This window comes from Populus euphratica, unplaced genomic scaffold, assembly GCF_000495115.2.
Source record: "Populus euphratica unplaced genomic scaffold, PopEup_1.0 scaffold45.1, whole genome shotgun sequence".
NCBI lineage: Eukaryota > Viridiplantae > Streptophyta > Magnoliopsida > Malpighiales > Salicaceae > Populus > Populus euphratica.
This window is the reverse complement of record NW_011499886.1, coordinates 1061946-1082644: the sequence shown is the minus strand read 5'-3', so window position 1 is coordinate 1082644 and position 20699 is coordinate 1061946. Positions and strand designations below refer to the sequence as shown.

At 35.1% G+C, this 20699-nt stretch overlaps 1 protein-coding gene and 1 pseudogene across 7 annotated transcripts; one reads left to right on the top strand and one right to left on the bottom strand.

Moving 5' to 3' along the window:
- The first annotated feature begins 487 nt into the window (after positions 1 to 487).
- LOC105130359 (ubinuclein-1-like) lies at positions 488 to 15949 on the top strand. 7 transcript variants are annotated; one of them, XM_011032828.1, is made up of 14 exons: positions 488 to 1059; positions 6532 to 6618; positions 7528 to 7620; positions 8457 to 8533; positions 9660 to 9772; positions 9962 to 10263; positions 11064 to 11163; positions 11255 to 11364; positions 11478 to 11564; positions 11816 to 11920; positions 12355 to 12495; positions 12588 to 12635; positions 13406 to 13507; positions 15105 to 15949. In XM_011032828.1, exons 1-14 carry the CDS (start codon positions 808 to 810, stop codon positions 15459 to 15461), a joined length of 1974 nt encoding a protein of 657 aa, XP_011031130.1. In that variant the 5' UTR covers positions 488 to 807; the 3' UTR covers positions 15462 to 15949. The 7 variants fall into 7 exon arrangements, with proteins under 7 accessions (XP_011031130.1, XP_011031129.1, XP_011031125.1 ...); XM_011032827.1 differs by having other exon boundaries at positions 9660 to 9856; XM_011032823.1 differs by having other exon boundaries at positions 9660 to 10263; positions 11481 to 11564.
- A 900-nt stretch (positions 15950 to 16849) lies between these two features.
- The window catches only part of LOC105130413 (wall-associated receptor kinase-like 10), a 7355-nt pseudogene continuing 3505 nt past the window's right edge, over positions 16850 to 20699 (bottom strand).

Sequence of the window (20699 nt, the reverse complement as noted above, 5' to 3'; positions counted from 1 at the left end):
CCAAATTTAAAATTTAAAAGGAAGCATAGTCATTTTAAAAATTTTAATTTTTAAAAAACATGATGGCAAAGTAAAAATACTGATTAAATTATAGAAATGCCAGGGTAATTTTCCAAAACCTTTTGTATTTTTAGAGTAAATATATACACTATATTTTTATGTTTTGGTTTTTAAATAACTATGTAAACTAATCCTGCAAATCCATCAATACATAATTTATTTTTTTTAAAGAACGACATGGAATAGACCCTATTGGTTTTTTTATTTCTTTTGAAATTATATAATTATTATCCATGAAAATATGACAAACATTTGACTTGATTTTGTTTTTAATTTAACATTTTTATTTTTCATAAAAAAATCCACATTTCTTCCATATCCAAAAAAGGGAAAAAACCCAAAATTTGCAGCGCCAACTTACCAAATAAAATAAATAATATAAAAGGGGGGGCAAATTAGGAAACTTCGAACACACGTCCCTCGCATAAAAGGAAGGGAACTGAATCGAAGAGCCAGGTGTCTCCCTCTCTTACAATTCCCCAACAGAAACAGCAAAAAAAACCAAAACCCAGAAACAATGCCTTCAATGGTTTACCAAAATTTTCATTTACACCCCTTGATCTTTCACTACATTTTTCACTATCCAACCCACATCTTTGCTGGGTTTCTCTTTTTCTCTCCTCTATTCCAATAACCAGAGCCGCCCACGTCCAAAGATCACTACTTTGTTGTCCACACAATTCCCATGACATAAAAAAGTTTCAAACTTTGGAGTTCTCGAACAAAAAGAATTCTTTCAGTTCATTCATGGAGGCCGGTCATGCCAAAGAGGGTGATACTAGCAGTCCTCCAAGGCAAAGGTTCTACATTGAACTCAAGCCTGGTGAGACAACAATAGTGTCATGGAAGAAGCTTTTGAAAGATGCAGCAGCAAACAAGGCAAATCCATCTCATTCTAATAATCGAACTGCCGCTGCGGCTGCCGGTGCTTCTACTTCTTCTTTTGTAATGGAGCCTGCTTCCGTGGAGACTGCCCAACAAGAGGCTCAGTTTGCTCTGGTGAGAACCCATTTTTGTAATTTGTATGTTTTGTTGTAATTCTATCAGGGTTTATGTTTTTATCTGTGTTTTTTTTTTAATTGAATATGATGTTTTTTACTAAGTGTTTGTTGTAATATTTTTGCTGTTGTATTTGACATAATCAAATGCAACTTCTGCATGTGGTGATTTCAACTTCTTCTTGCTTGTTACTGCATTGATCTTAATTTTGGGAACAAGAATTTTTTATCTGTCACAGAATGTTTGATGGATGGAAAGTAATTTACTGATTCTCTCTTTTAGTGATTATTTCGTATGTTTATTTCCACGTCGCTGATTTACTTGTATCTGCATTGGATTTAATAGCCTTTGGTTGCCTTTAAATTATATTTAATTGGCTGTTTTTTATGCATTTTAGATTCAATGGAGATCCATTATGCTTTGTTTCTTAATAAATCTACGAATAACTAAATTTAGGTGCTGGTTTTTTCTTCTCAGCTTGATTTTATGTATATATTTACGGTATGATATGAGCTGTCTCCATTTGTTGATATCCATCCATGGTAACTATGGCTGGGGTTGTACACTTCGATTTTCTAATGGTTGATCGTTGTTTGAATTCCTTATCCATTACACACCTTTGTCATGAATCGTGTGAATCCTGTATGCGCTTGTGTTTCTGGCTTCTAAGTACTTTATCATATTCCCATATTTGATCTATATCATTTGCTGTAACCTTCCTTTCCTATACCCTTCCATGGGAGCATCTGAATAGTCCAAAATATTCTCAAGGTTTGTCAGTAAAGAAAAAGGGTAGCTTCACTTTCAGGTTTGTGGCGTGGCTTATTTTTCCAACAGTATTACGAGAGGAAAGCTTGATTCCAAGACCTTGTATGATGTCATTATGTGACCAACTGAGCTATTTAATGCTTCAGGCATGATCTTTAATCATTGTTTTCCATGAAGTACTAAGTTTAATGTAATTTGTTTTCATTCCTCACTGGCTATTGTCGATCATCTGATTTTGTTTTTGTCACTTTGACATGATTTCATTTTGGCTCTGTTTGGGCTTTAACCAAAACAAAAGAAGATTGGGTCAAACAACTGTCATTTTGACGAATTACATAATCTATAGAATAAATTATAATTACATCAGCAATAGAGATAGTTATTCACCTGCTATTTCACTTTTTAATTAGCTATTTTGTAATTAAGTTTAGATGACAGAAAACATGTACTTCCTAGAATTTCTAGACTTTGTTCCTTTATCTGCCTTTTGCTCTTCCTGAAACACCCTTTTCTGGTTCCTTTTCTCTTATGTTTGTTTTTAACACAGCATGATAATCCAGTATAAGAGAAGCTAAAAAGTTTTATGCTCGTAAACTTCAATAAGAAACCCATCCAAAAACAAAGAGGTAAAAGAAACTAAAGCAAGAGTGCTCTCGAGTCCTTTGTATATCTGCTAAAGATGCCCCTCTACAAAAGTCTATTCCATAGCACCAGAAGAAGATGTTAAAATGTTCTTATCTCAACTAAGATTAAAAGGAAATTTCTTGTCCTGCAAGTTTCTTAAGAACGACACTAATTGTACTGAATTGTTTTATCAACAACTTAGATGAAAAGGTCGCTACTAGTCCCTTGGCTGAATTGTTGTAAACAATACTTAATTCTAATAAAATTTTGCTATTTTTTCCTCCAAGACCTTCAAACAACATCAATTGCTACCCCAAAATTAGTCATGTTCTTCGGTATTTTGCTTTTGTCCCTTAAGTTGTTGAATCATCTAAATCTTTGTCGCTTCGCAAGTAGTAATTGGTAAATAATATTTTTTAGTGAATGTGATATAGTCCCACTTCAGTCCTTGACTTACAAACAAATTTATGATCAACCTCTCTGTTTGCTAACCTTCTCAAAGAGCTTATCCTTTGTTGTTAGTGCATGGACTTGTGCATTAGAAATTGCACTAACCATATTAGTGTGGCCTTAAGGTATAATGCTTATAACATGCCTTTACTGGAAAGGGTTGTTTTCAGCACCAACTCATCATTTGATTTAAAAAATGCATATAATCTCATATAGAGATGTTAACAAATCTTGAAAAATTTGTTTCCTCTGGAGCCTCAAAAGTTAATTTTAGGATTAAACTATCTTCTTTGGAAAAGAATCAATAAATGAGATAGGATAGAGTTTATGTTGGGTGTCAACCTACTGCAACCATCCTTTTTTTTACCAGGCTTGAGACCATCCAAGCCAAGCCAAGATAAAACAAGAGAAGGGCGACTAAAATTGGTATGCCCATCCAGCATCCTTCACCAAGAGGTCTCAGTTCAAAGAAGTGATAAGTTGACATTGAAAGGATGGAGGAGGGAAGTGGAAGACCTAGAATAACTTGGAGAGATGTGGTACTGAAGGATATGAATCTCTTGATATTAAGTTGAATTTGGTTTATGATCGAGCTGAATAGCACAAAAGGATCCATGTAGCTGACGCAAAGTAGTTTGAGATTGATGCTTAGTTGTTTTGGCATTAGCACGAAGAAATGCAGATCTTTTAGTAGCTAGCTCAAATTGAAGATTAAAATTTAAAATTCCAAAGTAAAAGGTTTATGAGATAAAAGGCTTGTATATGTTGATTATCCTAAATTTTTAAAGTTGTGATTCATGAACAGGGAAATGGGATTTGTGCTCAACAAGAATACAAAGCGTTCGACACACACACACATGAAGAAATAACTATACGTGCTTACGCTTAAACTTATAATGTTAAGCATATAAATTTCTTTGCAATTGAACAATAAAATTATCCATTAATGGATAAGCAATTATGCAAGCAATAACCTTTCAATTTATGAAGAGCACAACTATATATAGCAAATCCATAGCAAAACTATAAAAACATAGACAACATGTATTGTAGGTGTTGGTAACATGTCTATGCTAGCATGCTTGTCGATCTTGATGTTAGCATATTGCTCGTATTTTGCTGATGTGTTGATCATCACATCAACAATATTCTCGACGTGGATGATGATTGGTGTGTTGACACCCACAAGTCACCAAGTTTAGCAGTTGATTCATTGCCAAAATGGTATTGGCATGACCTAGGCCTTGACATATATAGTTCATTTCTTAATTTGCACACTTTTAATGTGGATGATCGGGAATTACCTAATACCTTTCCATGTTAGTGATACACTTGAATGGACATGAATATGGTGTTCATAGGTGCTATACATGTTAAGCTTGAAGTTCCATAAGTAATCTCTATTTAACCATACCCACCTTAGTTGCAAGTTGAAAGTGAATATTTTTACTCATGAATGAAGGTTGCTATAAGAATCGTGAAGTTTTTTTTGACAAGAAGTAGGTAGCTTGTCTTAAAATAGTTGCACACATGTAATGGCGGGGTGGGGTGGGGGGGGTTTGTTTGAATTCCTACTGCATTTTTATGATTGGAATGAAGTTGAGTTTTTTTTTTTTTTGTATTTGGTTTTATTAGGGCTTAGTTATCAAGGTAAACATATTTTTGTTTTTCAAATGTATAGTTAATGATTATTCTTTTTCTAACTTTCAATTATTAAATTGATATGGGATGTGATGCCCTCTATTAAGTATATTTCTACCACAAGACATATTGTTCGTATCTATTGCATTTCTAAAATTGCGAAGGAACTTAAAATGTAGATGATTTAATTCTGTCAAAATTAAAAGCTTATACAACATTTAAATACTTCAAAAGATCACCTTAGATTACTTAAATTCCTTAATGTAGCTGGAAAACAAAGGTTTAAATTTGCAAGCTGCGAGTTTCCTCTGTTAGAGAATAATATAAATCATATCCTGGGATCTTATTTAACAGCTTAAACTATTGGGTTGAGATGATTATTTGATATGGTATCAGAGTGTTGATGACCAAGTAGTCACGAGTTTAAATCTCACTATCCCCATTTATTTGATAAAAATAAAACATGTGAGTCTGTGCAAGTTTTAAGCCCAAAAGGCTTTTACTTGAAGGGGTGTGGTAGAGAATAATATAAATCATATTCTGGGACCTCATCTAATAGCTTAAACTATTGAGTTGAGATGGTTCTTTGATATCCTCAAAAGTGGCTTTGCTCAATTGAGTAATTGTTATTGATGATGTGATTTTTGTTACACGCCATTTACAACATCCACAAGCTATCAAAGAAAATATATTGATATGAAACTATATGACACTGCTATACATGAACTGTCTTATGCATATTGCCATATTCAAAAGAATCCATCATGTCTCTAAGTGTCCTAGTACAAGAATATCATATAGGAATTTTGGTTAAAGATGAAATTGCTGGAGATTTCTCATGGTTAATGTTACACTTAATGTGGATTTGTATGGCATGCAGAATCCTATGATAGGAAAGTGTGTGATATCTCACTTAGAGGGGGATGCTCTATGTATAGAATATTAAAATAAGTTATGGGGTGGAGTGACGATATACTAGGATATTATGCAGAATGGTGGAATGTGTGCATGTTCGTGCATGTGCACATGCCTAATGTAATTATTTGTTTGTTTGTAAAGAGTCTATACTTGCAGACAGTGAAACAGTTGGGAAACTGATGATAATATAAGTTTGTTTTGCAAAACTGAACACGGGTGTCATAATTCTAAGAATATTTTGTGTATGTCGTGAGAGTTATCTTACATAATTATTTGTTTGTTTACCAAAAGTCATACTTACAGACAGTGAAACAGTTGTGAAGCTTGATGGTGTAAGTTTGCTTAATAGAACTTTACCTGTTTTCATGGTTCTAAAAATATTTATGGGTAGAAATGACTGTTGTGTTAACTGGCTATTGATAAAACCAGTCTCATAGTCTACGCATACACGGATATTGTGCTTACACAATTATAGGGATGTGCAAGCTAGTGTCAGATCTTTGCCATCAGCAGAAACCTGTCATCTCCTTGAAATGTATAAAATGCCAACATCAAAAGAAGTAACTTACAAAAAACATTATCTTTGATTGTTATGGATTTTGAACAAAAAAAAAAAAAGCGGCTCACAAACCTTAGATTTTCTCTGTAGTTGTTGATTTAACATTATCTTCTGTGTTTCCCTTTGCCTATGACCCTTTAAAAAAATAGCTTCATCTTATAGAAGCATAATTATGAAATACTTGTACTTAAAGAGTGGAGCAGTATGTGCATTTGGCTGTGTGGTGCTCCAACTGTGCTCCAAGCATATTTCTTTGTAGAATAGCGCTTAATGTAGCAAAATTGTGATGCTTGTTGCTTTGTTTCATCAGTAGGTAAGTATACATCATATACATATGCACTTTGTTATCCTTCTCCATGAGTTTACTTCGTTGCATGGTTGGCTTTGTGGATGCTATCCTCTGTTATGTCATCTCCTGAATTGCTTCTTTCTTGCTTTCTTTCCAATCTACCTTTGCTGAAACTTATTAGATCACAACTCATGATACCTTTTGTTATGCTTCAACATTGCAGGGCCAGCTCACTAAACCTATACCAAAAAATGCACCTTCTTCTAGTCGTCTTGGTTCTGTTATTGAGAAAATAGAGCAACTTTATGTGGTATGTAAAGTTCTTTGTACTTTGTCTCTTTACTTTGTTGATAATGTTACAAAGATTGATGAGGTTCTGATATTCATTGCTTTTATTTGGTAGAAACATTTATTAGATGATCTCACTTTTTGTTTCCCAAGCATCTTCATTTATGTGCGCAAGAAAAATTACTCTCCACAGATAGCATTCTAATTACTAACAAGCCAACAAAGATCTCTTGGAACTAATTTTCTGCTTATACAGCTTTAGGATCAAATGCACGTACACTAATCCTCTTTTTTCTCTTTTAGCTTTGAAAATTTTCTCTTATCAATGAGTAGAATCAAAACATCTTTAGAGTTATTTTCCTTTCTTTCTATATCTTAAGATTAATTACAATTCAGAAAAAATTCAGAAAAACCTGGACAGTTTTTCATTCATATGTAGATTGTTTTATTGCTATATGGCTAATTAATTCTCATGCTTTTTGGCCGTTTGGTTTAGTATTATAACACAACTACTCAACCAAGCTTCAAGCTTTGGTAGCAGTACACCATTAACCCTTTATATGACTAATTAATGTAACAGCACAAGTAATCTTGCAATTTGTGTTGAATCCATCCTTTTCTTTATTATTTTCAAGGTTCAAGCAATTATAGTTTTAGACAGGTGAACACGAGTGCATCTGACTGCTTATATTTGCTGTTAGGATAAATGCAGTTTTCTATTTCTTTTTCTGTAACTTGTACTTGGTCACAGAAAAAAAAGAATAATGCATTGCTTACTTGGCTAACTATGGTCAGTTCTAAGCGTGTATAAAGGAGGGTGGTTGCAGTAGGTTAACAACCAGGGTAAAAGTTTTTGTCACATCTGAATTATAACTTGTGCTTGGTATTGTCAATGCGTGAGACGCCTTGTTTTGACAATTTACTTTCTCAGGGTAATCAGAGTAGTGATGAGGAAGAACTTGATGGTGCTCCTGATGAAGATCATTATGACACCAAGGATTCTTTCATAGATGACACTGAACTGGTTGGTAACATGGTTATAATGAAAATGATAATAGTGACGGTAACTACAATATGAGTCTAATATTGACAGTGAATGAAATATCATCATCACCATCATCAATATTTTGGTCTTACTATGTTAACTTGGAGATTGAAATGACTGGTGAAGAGCTTCATTAAAAATATTGTTACTATCACTTCTTTTACTGAGTTGGTTTCCGTTAGATGTAGTGATTTTAGGAGGATCTTTTGCTTTAAATGTTTTATGCAGTGATTTTAGGAGGATCTTTTGCTTTAAACATTTTATGCGAACTTCTACCTTATTGAATATTTTCCGCTCAAGACCAAGACTGCTCTTTTACACATTAAATAATATGCCCAATAATATAAGCTATCTGATGCAGTTGAGGGAAAAAAATACTTTGGTCCTGATATGTGTTAGCTTGTAATCATTAGTAATTTAGAAATTTTATTGTTATTTATGAAATCTCTTATTTAGGTTATTTAGCATTTATTGGAATTGGAATCAGGGTTTCGTTTATGGTTGTTTTTATTATTGAAGCTTCTCTGTCCCTTTTTAGAGCACCTTACTGTGTATATCAAGGGGCAGCTATTGTGATGATTGACTTGATATTGAAATCTGGGATATGTTAGGTATTTCATTTTCCATTGTAATCTTTTTCTACACCAGTAGTCCCTTATTATTGATTTTATTTTACTGGTGCCATATTATTTCAGTTACCTTTTTTTTTTCCATGAAAACACTTCTTATGTGGCAAAAGTTGGCTGTTAACCACTCATGTGAAATATTATTCCTTTCCATTAACTTGTTATAACCTTGACCCTGGTATTTCACAGGATGGGTATTTTGAAGTTGATCAGTCAACTACCAAACATAATGGATTCTTTGTGAATAAGGGAAAATTAGAACACATGTGAGTTCTTGTGAACTCTTATTGTTTACTCTGTCTTGTTATAGTTCTGTCCTTTGTATTCCCTTTCTGCCTGAGTGTAATTGGGATCCCATGATGACATATAGCTAAAATTTTGATGATTAGTTTTTCCATAAACCACCTATAAACTTTACATAAACCAAGCAATAAAATATCATAACATATTGCAGGATGCTGTACTCCAGGATATGTTATTATGTAATTTTGACAACAACTTGGATCCATCTTTACATAAACCTCTTATAAACTCTTTTTGAGTGGTAATCTCTAACGCATAAACATAATGCCAGAACACAACTTGGGTGTAGTCTTCTGATATATGCAGTGAAAGGAATGTCAAAATATGCTTTGTCAAATCATCACCCGTGCCAATGAGCCTGCAGAAACCCCCCTTTGGTTTGAGCCTCTCCCTTGTAACCTAAAAGAAAAAACCCATCACCTGTATTCCTGTAAAAAACTTAGTTCTTCCTTTCAGCTATGCGTTACAGATGGACGAGAAACACCCATCTAACTGGTGAACATGTGCATACTTATTTAATTGCTTATGATATGGAGAAGAAGAAGAGAAGCGTTCTAGTTTAGGTATGAGCTATGAGTTGGAATACTATCCTTGTATGTTCTGGATTGTAGAATAAATAGTAACATGCCTTTTCTATAATCAGAAGATGTTGAACAAAGCTGGCCGCAGAAAATTTGGGTGTTTAAATATAAAGGTAGGACATTCATCATTAATTATATTCCATTAGTGCCCAAATATATACGGGAATAGAAGAAGAATTGGAGTAGATAATACTTGTTAATGTATGTACTGTTATATTCTGAAAACCAAAAAAATCAACACATCAGGCTGAAATAATGGACTGATATTGGTGACTAGTATTAATGGGTCTTTTCTGTATTTGAAGCATGCTAAATAAGAGCTTACGATGAGAGAAGGAGGGAGCATACACTTGCATGTGAAGAATACATTTATAGTCCACTTACTGATTTTGATAGTTGCTGCCATCCTGTTCTTCCTCTTTGTGTTTGGCCAAATGGCATGTCGTGGTACTTCAGGTAGTTTCTTCATATGACCATTAACATGATTTCATTTCCTCTTCAATGCCAGGAATAGACCAATCTCATCCAGTCACTTCCAGTCGAAGAAAAGAAAGAATAATATGCAAAAAGCTAGAGAAGAGAAGGATGGTGATCGCATTAGAGATAAACATGCAAAATTAGGTCAAGGAAGGATGAATGTGGCTACAGGGAATATACCAATGGATGAACCGTTTCGAACCAACACTCAGAATTTAGCTGTTAATGGTGAACATCATCATAATGGGAAACTGCATTCATTGATGCATCCCATATTTTCTGACAAAAAAGTTGCTGGTACTGATATAAGATCTGAGTATTCTCCATATCCAGAAATCACAAACAGGGATGATTCCATCTCCAACACAGGACAGAATGACACTGAAAAACAGATGAATGGAGTCCTCCAGCCTGGGAATTTAGGTAGAATTGTGAAAGATACAAGTGAATTATCTAGAGTTGCAGATCGAAAGTATCAAGAAAACAATGCTCCTGGCCAATCTGCGCCTCAATCCAAAAGATTAGCCAGTGAAACATGTAACGCATCCTCTCCCAAAGTTCCTCACAGGAACAAGAAGGGAAGACATGAACTGCCTGACCTGAATCTTCCTCATTATCCAGTACAAGCTGAAAAGGTAATAAGTAGTGGTACTCATCAGAAATCTCAGTACAAAAGTATCTATCAAGCCTTTTGTTTTGCAATTGCTGGGTGATTTCTTTGAAAATGTTATGGTGTGGTTTGGCTGCTGAATACTGGTCATTAGCAGGATAGTGCTTTGACATTTAATTAAATAAGCAACAAGAGCTTGCTTTTATTACGATCACCTACAATAAGAGACTAGAGAACTTGCAAAGAACCTACAAACTTAAGTAATGAGTTTGTGTTGTTTAATAATTTAATTTGCACAAAAAACCTTTTCAAGTTTCAATTTTTTCTGTGAATACATTACTCAAAGTGATGTTTTATCTTCAAAAAAGATGATTTATATGATTGATGTCTGTCATTATCATTTTTTGGTTGGATTGGAGATTACCAATACAACTAAAGCTGTTGAAATAGTAAAAGCATTGGTCTTTCTTCGTAGCATATGTAGGTATCCCTTTCACTACCCAGATTGGGGATAGGGAGATAGTTGGACTATGCGCTATAAGATCACTTTGTTTGTTTGTTTCTTTTCTTTTTTTTATCCTTTTGTTTTTCAGACAGTCTATTTTATAAAGGGTGCATGAAACTGAGTATTTGAGTTCTCAATTGCATGTAATATCTTCTCTCTCATCCCTTGAGTAGAGTTGTTGCTCCCTTCCTCACACGCTCAAGACACGTCATGTTCTGTTATAAGATCTTAAGATGTGTGTGCAGTTCTTATGGCATATAATGTTTTGCCTATTTGCAATATATCATTGAAATTAAACTCTTTTTTGTTTTATTTTGCAGAAAACTGCCACCATGCATCCAAAGGATGTTTCTAGCTTGCAGCCAAAGGGCAGTATGGTTGAAAGAGCCATCAGGGACTTGGAGAAAGTAGTTGCAGAATGTGAGTTAGCCAATTTTGCTAGCAAATTTGGATTCTTAAACAATGATCATTATTTTCCTGTCTGAAAATATAAAAAATGCTTTATTTACAGCTAGGCCACGGAATACTGATGCTCAGGATGCTGATACTTCATCGATGTCTATCAAAAGAAGATTGCCATTTGAAGTGAAGCAGAAGCTTGCTAAAGTTGCCAGACTAGCGGTAACAGAAAGCATTTTCCTGTTTTTTATATGTGATTCTTTACACATGCATGTGCGCACACACACAGAGCATGTGTATGATCTTCAAATTAATTATTTCTCTGGTATTTGCAGCAGTCAAGCCAAGGAAAAATATCAGAGGAATTAATCAGTCACCTTATGACCATTCTTGGGCATTTAATTCAGCTGAGCACACTGAAGGTATTCAGTTTTGTCACAATTGCATTAATAGTTGATCAAAACAGATTAGAGGTTTTCAATGATCAATGTAACTTGTTGTCAATACCAGTCTTGATTATCTTGGATCAACCTAAGATGGAATAGAGTGATATTTTCCTGGAAAATTGTACATTGTAATTTAAAGATTTTCTTATGCTCTTCTTTAATCTAATTTTGTGTGGAGAACCTGATCTATCCTTCCTCTTCCTCCCCTCCCTATTTTTTTTGTACAGAAAAATCTGAGAGAGATGGTTGAAATGGGACTAACAGCGAAGCAAGAGAAAGCTGACAGATTCCAGAAGATTAAAAAGGAGGTCATGGAGATGATAGAACTACAGGTTTCCAACATTCTCAAGTGTTCTTTCTAATTTAAGTAAAGTTCATTTTCTCTGAAACCAAATATGATTGAGATTTCAATCTGACATGCATGTTAGCAACACAACAAGAAGACTTGTTGTATTTGTTACTTCCTCTCTGTGATAATTGCTGGACTTCTAATAAATTTTCTTTACTCTCAACATAATCTGGAAAAGTAAACTGAAAACAGCACTATCTTATACACTAATTGGTAGTGTAATGGAATGTAGTTGGTAAAATGGAGAGAGGAATGATCATCACTTTTTCCATTATTGGATTACTTCGCATTCCACTAGGTATAAATACAAAAAGACTTGAGTAGTAATCAAAATTTTAGTAGTCCACTTTTTTCTAGTGATGTTCCAGAGGAAACTCATTAATGTATGCTTTAATGTTGCTACTTATGATAAAACAGTTATTTAAACAAAGAGATAAAGCAGTTGTTGACTTTCAGAAAGGTATTATTCATGGAGAAAAAGGAGCCATCAATAGGAAGTATGTTATGGATGATAAGATGGAAGATAAGATATGTGATCTTTATGACCTATTTGTTCAGGTAACTACAACATGTTATTACATGGCTTCTTGTAGGAAAATTTAATAGTTTGTTGCTCTGCTTTATTGATGTTAGTGCTTAATGTTTTCTAGGGGATGGATGAAGACAAAGGTCCGCAAATTAGAAAGTTATATGCTGAGGTACTCACTATAGCCATGCCCTTTGGTTTTTAATTTCTCCCTGAAAGTTTTATCTTGCTGGGAAATTAAGGACTTGAGATTCAACACACACCACCACGAACAATGGTGTTGAATGGAAAGAAAAATAACACAGATAAATAAAGACTGAACTCACAAGATTTAACATGGTTCAACAAAATCCTACCTATTCCTCGGACCTGAGAGTACCCTTTTTTACTATATGAGAGAAAATTAGTGCAAGGATATGATCGTGATTTTTATACCCAAAACCCAATTCCAAATTCCCTTGTACGCCTACTCTTACACATAAAGAAAGCCCCGCAATCCTTGTGTTTTTTACACTTTAAAACTACTCATCTTTGTATCTATTTATAATGGTCAAACACTTGATGAACAAGGAAGGAACAAACTTGGTGACTAGTCCACTCTTCCTTGATCCTTACTCCATTAACTTGGCCACTACTCAAGCGAAAAATAACCCACGCCCCAACATATCTTATTATTTGTTAATATCTGGTTTGTATTGTCCATGTCTGAGAGTTATAATTTTATGCTATCAGCCTTTTCAATTAACGAAAGACAAATTTCATCTCTATGAAGAGGTCTTTTTGATAGAGATTGAGTACCGTTATTGAGTGAAATTTGGAAACATTGAAAACTTAACGGGAATACAATAAATAAAGAAGCAAAATATATTTGGGGCATATGATCAATCTGTTTTTTTTCCACGTTTCTATTATGAACTCTTTTAAATATTTTATTCCATTCAGGTTGCAGAAATGTGGCCAAATGGAGCTATGGACAACCATGGGATAAAAATTGCTATTTGTAGGGCAAAGGAGCGTAGAAGGATATTCTACAATAATGAGAAGGCAAGAACATGCTTCTTTTTATTCTTGTAACACTCAATAATGAGATTAAATATCGATTGCTGTTAATATTTGAATAATAACTTGATAAAAACCTATCCATGATTTGACAGTCCTTGTCTTAATTTACTTTTAACACCATTTTTCTCTCCATGTCTTCTTTCCTAAAAGAAGAAATGGTGAGAATTTGTTGCATAGTTTAAAAACCAGACAAGAAAATAAAAAAGATATGATGTGAATATGAGACTGTGATTTGGAATCCTTGCAGTAGAATTACCTATGAACCAAATCTGCCTGACCAAATTCAAAGCGTTTGTAGGTTTGATTAGGAAGATACCAAATCCTTTCCTCCACCAATGGCAACAAAGGTTTCATATTACTAAATTGTGTTAAAATCTTTCTAATTTCTGAAGTCAAGTTTCTCCAAAGATTTCTTTGATTTTGCTAAAACAAAATCAAAGAGAGCAACATATTAGACATGTTTCTTTCAACATTTTGATGTTAATGGTGTTCAGGAAGAAGTTGGATTTTTAGATAATAGTTGCACAACTTTGGAAAGTTGGTGATCACTCCGTTGATAAATAATTAAATAATCCAAGCATTTTTTTTTTCTTTCTTTTTTATCAATCTTGGAACTTTGATGTAGTAATTTAAGTTTTCTTAAGGAGGTGTGTGCAAGAATTGATTTAGAGTGGTATTTCAGTGCATGAAGATTTTCTATATCTGAGTTGGAGAATGTTTTGGTTTTGAGGTCTCATTGGATAATATTTTTAATAGTTTTTCCACCTAGGCTAATGATGTTCATCTTAGAGTTGAAAGAAGTTCTTAGATGCAGTGTATTTTGATCATGGTTCGAAGAATGGAATAAAAATGGCTTCTGTTACAAAGCTATCTGGAACCTTTTTCTAGATGCATTGAACTTTTCAGTATCTTTATTTTAGCGTCTTGGAAGTTCAACAGTATTAAACTTTTTGCATAGACCATAACTATGTAGATCCAAGGTGTGCTTTTAATTTAATTTGAAAAATCTCTACTCGTAATTTCATTCCCTTGTGCAGTCTTTGATTAGAACTTGAGCATATCTATAGAAATTATGTCACTATATGTTCATCATAATGATTACCAGCACTGTCACCATCACTGAAGTCACATTCCATCTGGACTCTTGTCTCTAGGACTGGATGCAATCTAGGTTAAATTAGCTTGTTAATGAACTTTATGCTTAAGTATAATTAACAATTGTATTCATAAAAGTGGTGAAATAACTATATTGTGGTTTACATGTCTGGATGTAATTGCATAGCACAGTGGTTGAAGTCTTCAGTTTGAGAGCCTTCATCCCAGGTTCATTTATTAGTTCACTAAACTATATTGGACCTTCTAAAATGGGCCTTTTGGAAGGAGCGTGCAGATGAATTCCTCACGTCATCTTTTCTTTCATTATTTTTTCTTCCTGATGAAGCGGGTGCTTACACGAGTCTGACCTATGTCCTTGTATTTGCAAGCTACGAGCTTACCAGTCAATTAAATAATGACACGCACACATGGAGAATACACTGTTTATACCATGATTGACTTGATTGGTATCTGTGATGTTCAGGTTCAAGAAAAAGCGAGGATAGAAAAGTTGTCCAGGCAGTGGAAGGGAAATAATGTTGGTGGTAAAGCAACTTCAAATGCTCGAGCAAAATGTGAGCAAGGAGGAGTCAGTGCCTCAGCAGCCATTGCTCAGTACCTTTCTGGACCTGCAAGACCTATCCCTTCATTTTTAAAAAGCCGCAGTGATGATCCTCCTAAACAAGAGAAGCTTGAGAAAATGACATTTCCTATGTTGAAAGAACAAATGAAGCAGCAAAAGCGGGAGTTTGATCGTGGGTTAAAGAACTCTTCTCCAAAAGTGGACAGGAAATCTCACATGTCTCGTATGCAGGATGTTGGGCTGCAAGATGGTTTGTAACCCCACTTGACCACCTCCCCTTCAAGCTGCGGGCAGCACTACCTACCAATTGATCCAATCAGAGGTTCACAGCTTGACTGTGCATTGAAGAACTTTTTCATCGAGCTTTCCTCATGAGTTGTGCTTGTCCTCTTCCAAACTAGTTTTTGAAATACCCAGTTGGTAATTGCGTAATTAATAAGTAGGCCATATAGTTATCTTGCTTTTTAGGGAAGTTATGCTTGGATAGAGCTAGCAGAAAACTAATGTCTTTGGCAGATTAGGCAACTGATAGTAGCACTCTGGTATTTTGAACATTTTGCAGGAAGAGGGATCTTTGCTCAAGCACCTTTAGGAAGTAATAATTTTATCAGTCTATAAAACTCTATATGCTTGCATGTCTGATTAGGGAACTATACCTTGAACCTCTTAGAGGAATCGGAATCTTTATTTTGGAAGCTGTAGGAAATAATAATTACAGTTCATCCATGGTTTTATTTTTTATGGTTTGTAACAGTGTAATGCTTGGTTATAGCTATAGGCGGATTGTGCTCCTTCATGCCCTAGGATTGTGATCATAGGGTAAGGTTTTTTCTGGTCTTTGTATGTGCTATAACTCGGCAGCTTGGAGGTGCATAATGTTTTTTAGGCACTTAAAGTTGAATGTTTTCATCATATAGAACTATTTAATATAAAAATTGACCATAATAAAAATTCATGTCAATGATAATTTTTTTTGTTTACTGCTAGAATGTAACAACTCTCTCTCTTATCTCTCAAATCAAGGATTAAAAAATAAAAAAAATAAAGTTTTGGACTAAAATTAGTTTTTGTTGAAACTTTAAAAAAGGGATCCAATTGTTATAATTAGCAAAGAATAAGGACTAAGTTAGACATTTTACAAAAATTCAAAAACATCACCTATCTTCTCAGTGTGTTTTATTGGATTTGGTCTGCTGGAAAGCAAGCTAGCCCTATAAATGAAATAGACGCTGCATAAATACTTTAGCGAGGTCTCAACTCTCAAGCTATAACCCTATATTGTGAAAAACACTCTTTAAATAAATTATTATTGAATATATAAACCACATGATAGAAATTATAATTTATAAAAGTATGGAGAAAAAAAAAATTTAAATCAAACTATATAAATGAGTTTTTGTAATTATTCCAATTTTTAATTATAAAATATATTAACAACTTGTATTAAAAGTAGAAGACATGTTAAAGATTGAAGGACACACATTTAGAACATATCAGAGACAATCTATAAGATATAATAATACAAATTGAGATATTTACCTTATTGTTAAGGAAACATATTCGAACATATTAATTATCAAACTAGTTAGTTAGAGAGAGTGGAACGGGGTTGAGGTGCAACCCCTTTTTAATTATTAGGTTGGATAAGGGGGTATGGCTGCATTTCTTTATTTTCTTTGGTTTGCATGAAATTTCTTGTATTTGTTGAACTTAAATTAGGCGTCAAAGTTCAAAGATCATACTATAGAGGTGTGGACTTGCTAATGATCCCAAGAACAGAAGAAGAAGAAGAAGATCATCTCCACAATACATTAATGGAAACAAAATCTTGTAGGTTAACTACAGTTCTATCTATGAGAACCAGAAGCCCAAAATAATTCACTATTTCAAACTCCACGCGCCATTCAAAGACCAACCCTACCCCTTTCAAAGAAGGCCAAGAGTGTAGACACCAGAAGTAGAATATTCTTTGCTGCTCTGTAAGAAAGACAGAGAGAGTGTGTGAAATCAGAGAAATGTCGGGAAGAGGAGGAAAGAGAGCAGCAGCGACAAGGGAGGAGGAAGAGGGCGGGGCTGATGACAACCTTGCTCAACAACAACCGCCGGCTACCATAAATATCCTTCCATCGTCATAGACTGAGCTATGTCTTTCTGGGAATGTTGCCAGGGACCTGAGGAGCAAACAAGTTAAAGACAACTGAGGAATTATCCAAACCACGGAACAAAGAGTGGCAAACATCAGTATCTTGTGCATATGGAAAAATTCCAAAAAAACCCAGTTCCTTATGGAAAAATCAGGATATGAGGACACAGACAAAATTTGATGGTTTGCAAGGAGAATAACTAAGAGATTCAGAACTCGCAAGTTACAAATATGAGAATTTCAATGGAGAAGGTTGTGAAGAGACAAACCTTTCAATTTGCCAAAGTATTTTTGTAACTTCTTCCATAGCCGGTCTCGTATCTTTACTTGTCTCCAGGCATTTGAGAGCAAGCTCCACTGCAGCTTGCCATTGTTGTTGCTCATTAATCCCTCCTCCTGCAAGAATTCTATAGTCCACTACCTCATTAATGCTATGGCATTTAACATGATATTTGAGGCAATTCCCTGCAAAATGACCTTCCATACTATTCATCCAAAAACGAAAATAGCCTGCTCTTCTAGCAATAAGATTGTAGGGCCGACACCCTGTTAGAAGCTCAAGTAGTAGAGTACCAAAGCTGTACACATCGAATTTCTCTGTTATTTCACCATGTTCTAAATACTCAGGGGGCAGATATCCTAGCGTCCCTATGATTCTGTCAGTCTTGATTATTTCATCTTCACAGATGTACAAGGATTGCGAGAAATTTGACAATTTGGCAACATTATAATCATCCAGGAAAATATTTAAGGGATTTATACCTCTATGAACGATAGGTCTTGAGAATGCCGTATGAAGATAAGACACTGCATGAGCGATTTCCCTTGCAATCTTTAACCTGCATTTCCATGTCATAGGCTGAGAGTGAAACTCTCCAGTGACATGAATCTGCTCGGAGACATTTCCTCGTTAGACAGATTCATAAACTAAAAGCGGAGCTGGGGTCTCAAGACAACATCCTATAAGCCTCAAAAAATTTCTCTGCCTACTCAACTGAGCTGCTATTGCAACATCATTCACAATCTCATTAATAATCTGATTACGCGATGCGTGAACATTTGGATAGCGAGGTATGCCAATAGAGAGAACTCGGTCATCAAGAGAACCTTTGTACCATGTACCAAGGAGATTATAGCTAAGAAAGCAAAGAGGAGCGTAGTTATTTGTTGCTTGCTCAAGCTCTTCAATTGAGAAGTTATGGAAGGGATAATATCTACCATTACTCGAGGAGATTAACTTCTCTTGCAACAAGCTTCCATTCGTAATGAATAATCTCTTTCTTTCTGCAGCCGTTGGCAACAACCTGACTACCAAAAAAATCAATGACTGGCAGAATAAAATTGTAGTTATAAAACCATGATGAAACTGATCCTTCAAGAAACCTCTCAATCATGCAATTTTCACAAGTACATGCAAGTTTCTTATCGCAATACTCAAAATTAGTTGTTCATGGCAAGAATTTGTGTCAACGGATCACCACCAATTTTTATATTGCATTTTCTTGCGTTCTGCTGAACATCAATCAGCTAAGCAAACTATTAAGAGAGCCACAACCGTGTTTTGTGAAAGAATCCAACAAAATAGTCAAAAACTGTTATGTGTGCAAAGTTCAGTGATCCAAACAGTATTAGCTCTGCTTGGTGAGTTTGGGTAGGGAGAAAACTTAGCAGGGAAGAATGACACAATTTAATGTGTGGACATCGTGAAGGTATGGGTAGCTGAGTTACAGTAGGAAGTTTGTTAACATTCTTTAATTGCAGGAGAGTCATTCATTTCTCATTTTTCTTAACGTGCAAATTCATGCAGTCTGTTACAGGTATATATAGCTGAAGACTACCCTCAGTTGCCCCTGATGGAATTATTACATTTGATCAAAACGCAGTGTTTAAAGAGAAATACAAAACGATGCAGTTGAATTGACTTAATGAAACGGTGCGTATCCAGTAATGGTTGTTTAATTTGAATCTCAAATCAATCTCTTCTTCTCCTTCTTTTGTTGGTAACAATCGCCCCTCCTTGAATCCAACCTTGTCCTCAAGGTTGAAAGTGGGAAACCTCATCCTTAATTCCTCAGTGAATTCCCATGTGGCATCAGCAGGAGGTATCCCCTCCCAATGGACTAGAACTTGAGTGGTAGCTTTATGATTTTTTCTTGCTAAACGTCTGTCTAATATGGCTCTTGGATGCAGGTAAGGTGTTGGTTGTGGTGCTGGTAAGTTCGACTGCACTATTTAGTTGCCCACATACTTCTTGAGCTGAGACACGTGGAAAACTGGATGAATCATTGAAAATGATGGCAGATTGAGCTTATATGCCACGGTTCCCACCTTTGCTAATACCTGGTAAGGACCGTAGTATTTCACAGCTAATTTGTGTGAAACTCTAGCAGCTGTAGATTGTTGTATGTAGGGTTGAAGCTTGAGATAAACATAATCTTCCACCTCAAAACTTCTGTCACTCCGCCTTTAGAAGACCTGGGCTAGCCACATTTTCATGTTTGTTTCGTTGACACACATTGCATTCTCTGATATGTTGCCTTATGTGTTTTTGTTGTCCTCTCCAATAGAATAAGCTTCCCACTGTCTTAGCAGTAACCATTATGCCGAAATGCCCCCCCACTGTTGAGTTATGGAACATAGAAATAAGCTTACCCTGTAGTTCCTGATTATTGCCTACCATTATCTTTCCCTTCCTGTTAAGATGGCCATTAACCCACGTATAGTGTGGATGAGAGGCTGGAGATTGCTGCAATTCATTAATGAGAGTTTGGATGATGGGATCGTTGTCATATGACTGCACAATCTCCTGCATAATCGTTGTAGAAATTGTTGAAGTTGTCAATGCATATAGTTCTTTACTCGGAATCCTGGAGAGTGCATATACAGGAACATTCTCCTTCCCTTGCTTGTATTTTATGTCATAGTCATAACCCAAGAATTTGACCAACCATACATGCTGGGCAGGAGTTGTTAGTTTCTGATGTAGGAGGTATTTAAGGCTTATGTGATCCGTCCGGATGTGAAAATGTCTTCCCCACAAATAATGTTTCCATTTAGTGACTGTTTGTAGGATTGCCAGTATTTCCCTCTCGTATATAGACATGATTTGTTGTTTTAGACCCAATGATTTGCTTATGAAAGCAATTGGATGGCCTTCTTGCATTAGTATTGCCCCGACCCCTGTTAGAGATGCATCGGTTTCTACTACAAACTGCTTATTGAAGTCAGGTAGAGCCAGTACGGGAGTGCTTGTCATTAGTTTCTTCAAGAGTGTGAATGCCTGTGTAGCTTCCTCATTCCACCCTAAGGCTTCCTTTCTCAATAGATTGGTTAAAGGTTTAGAAATGCTGCCA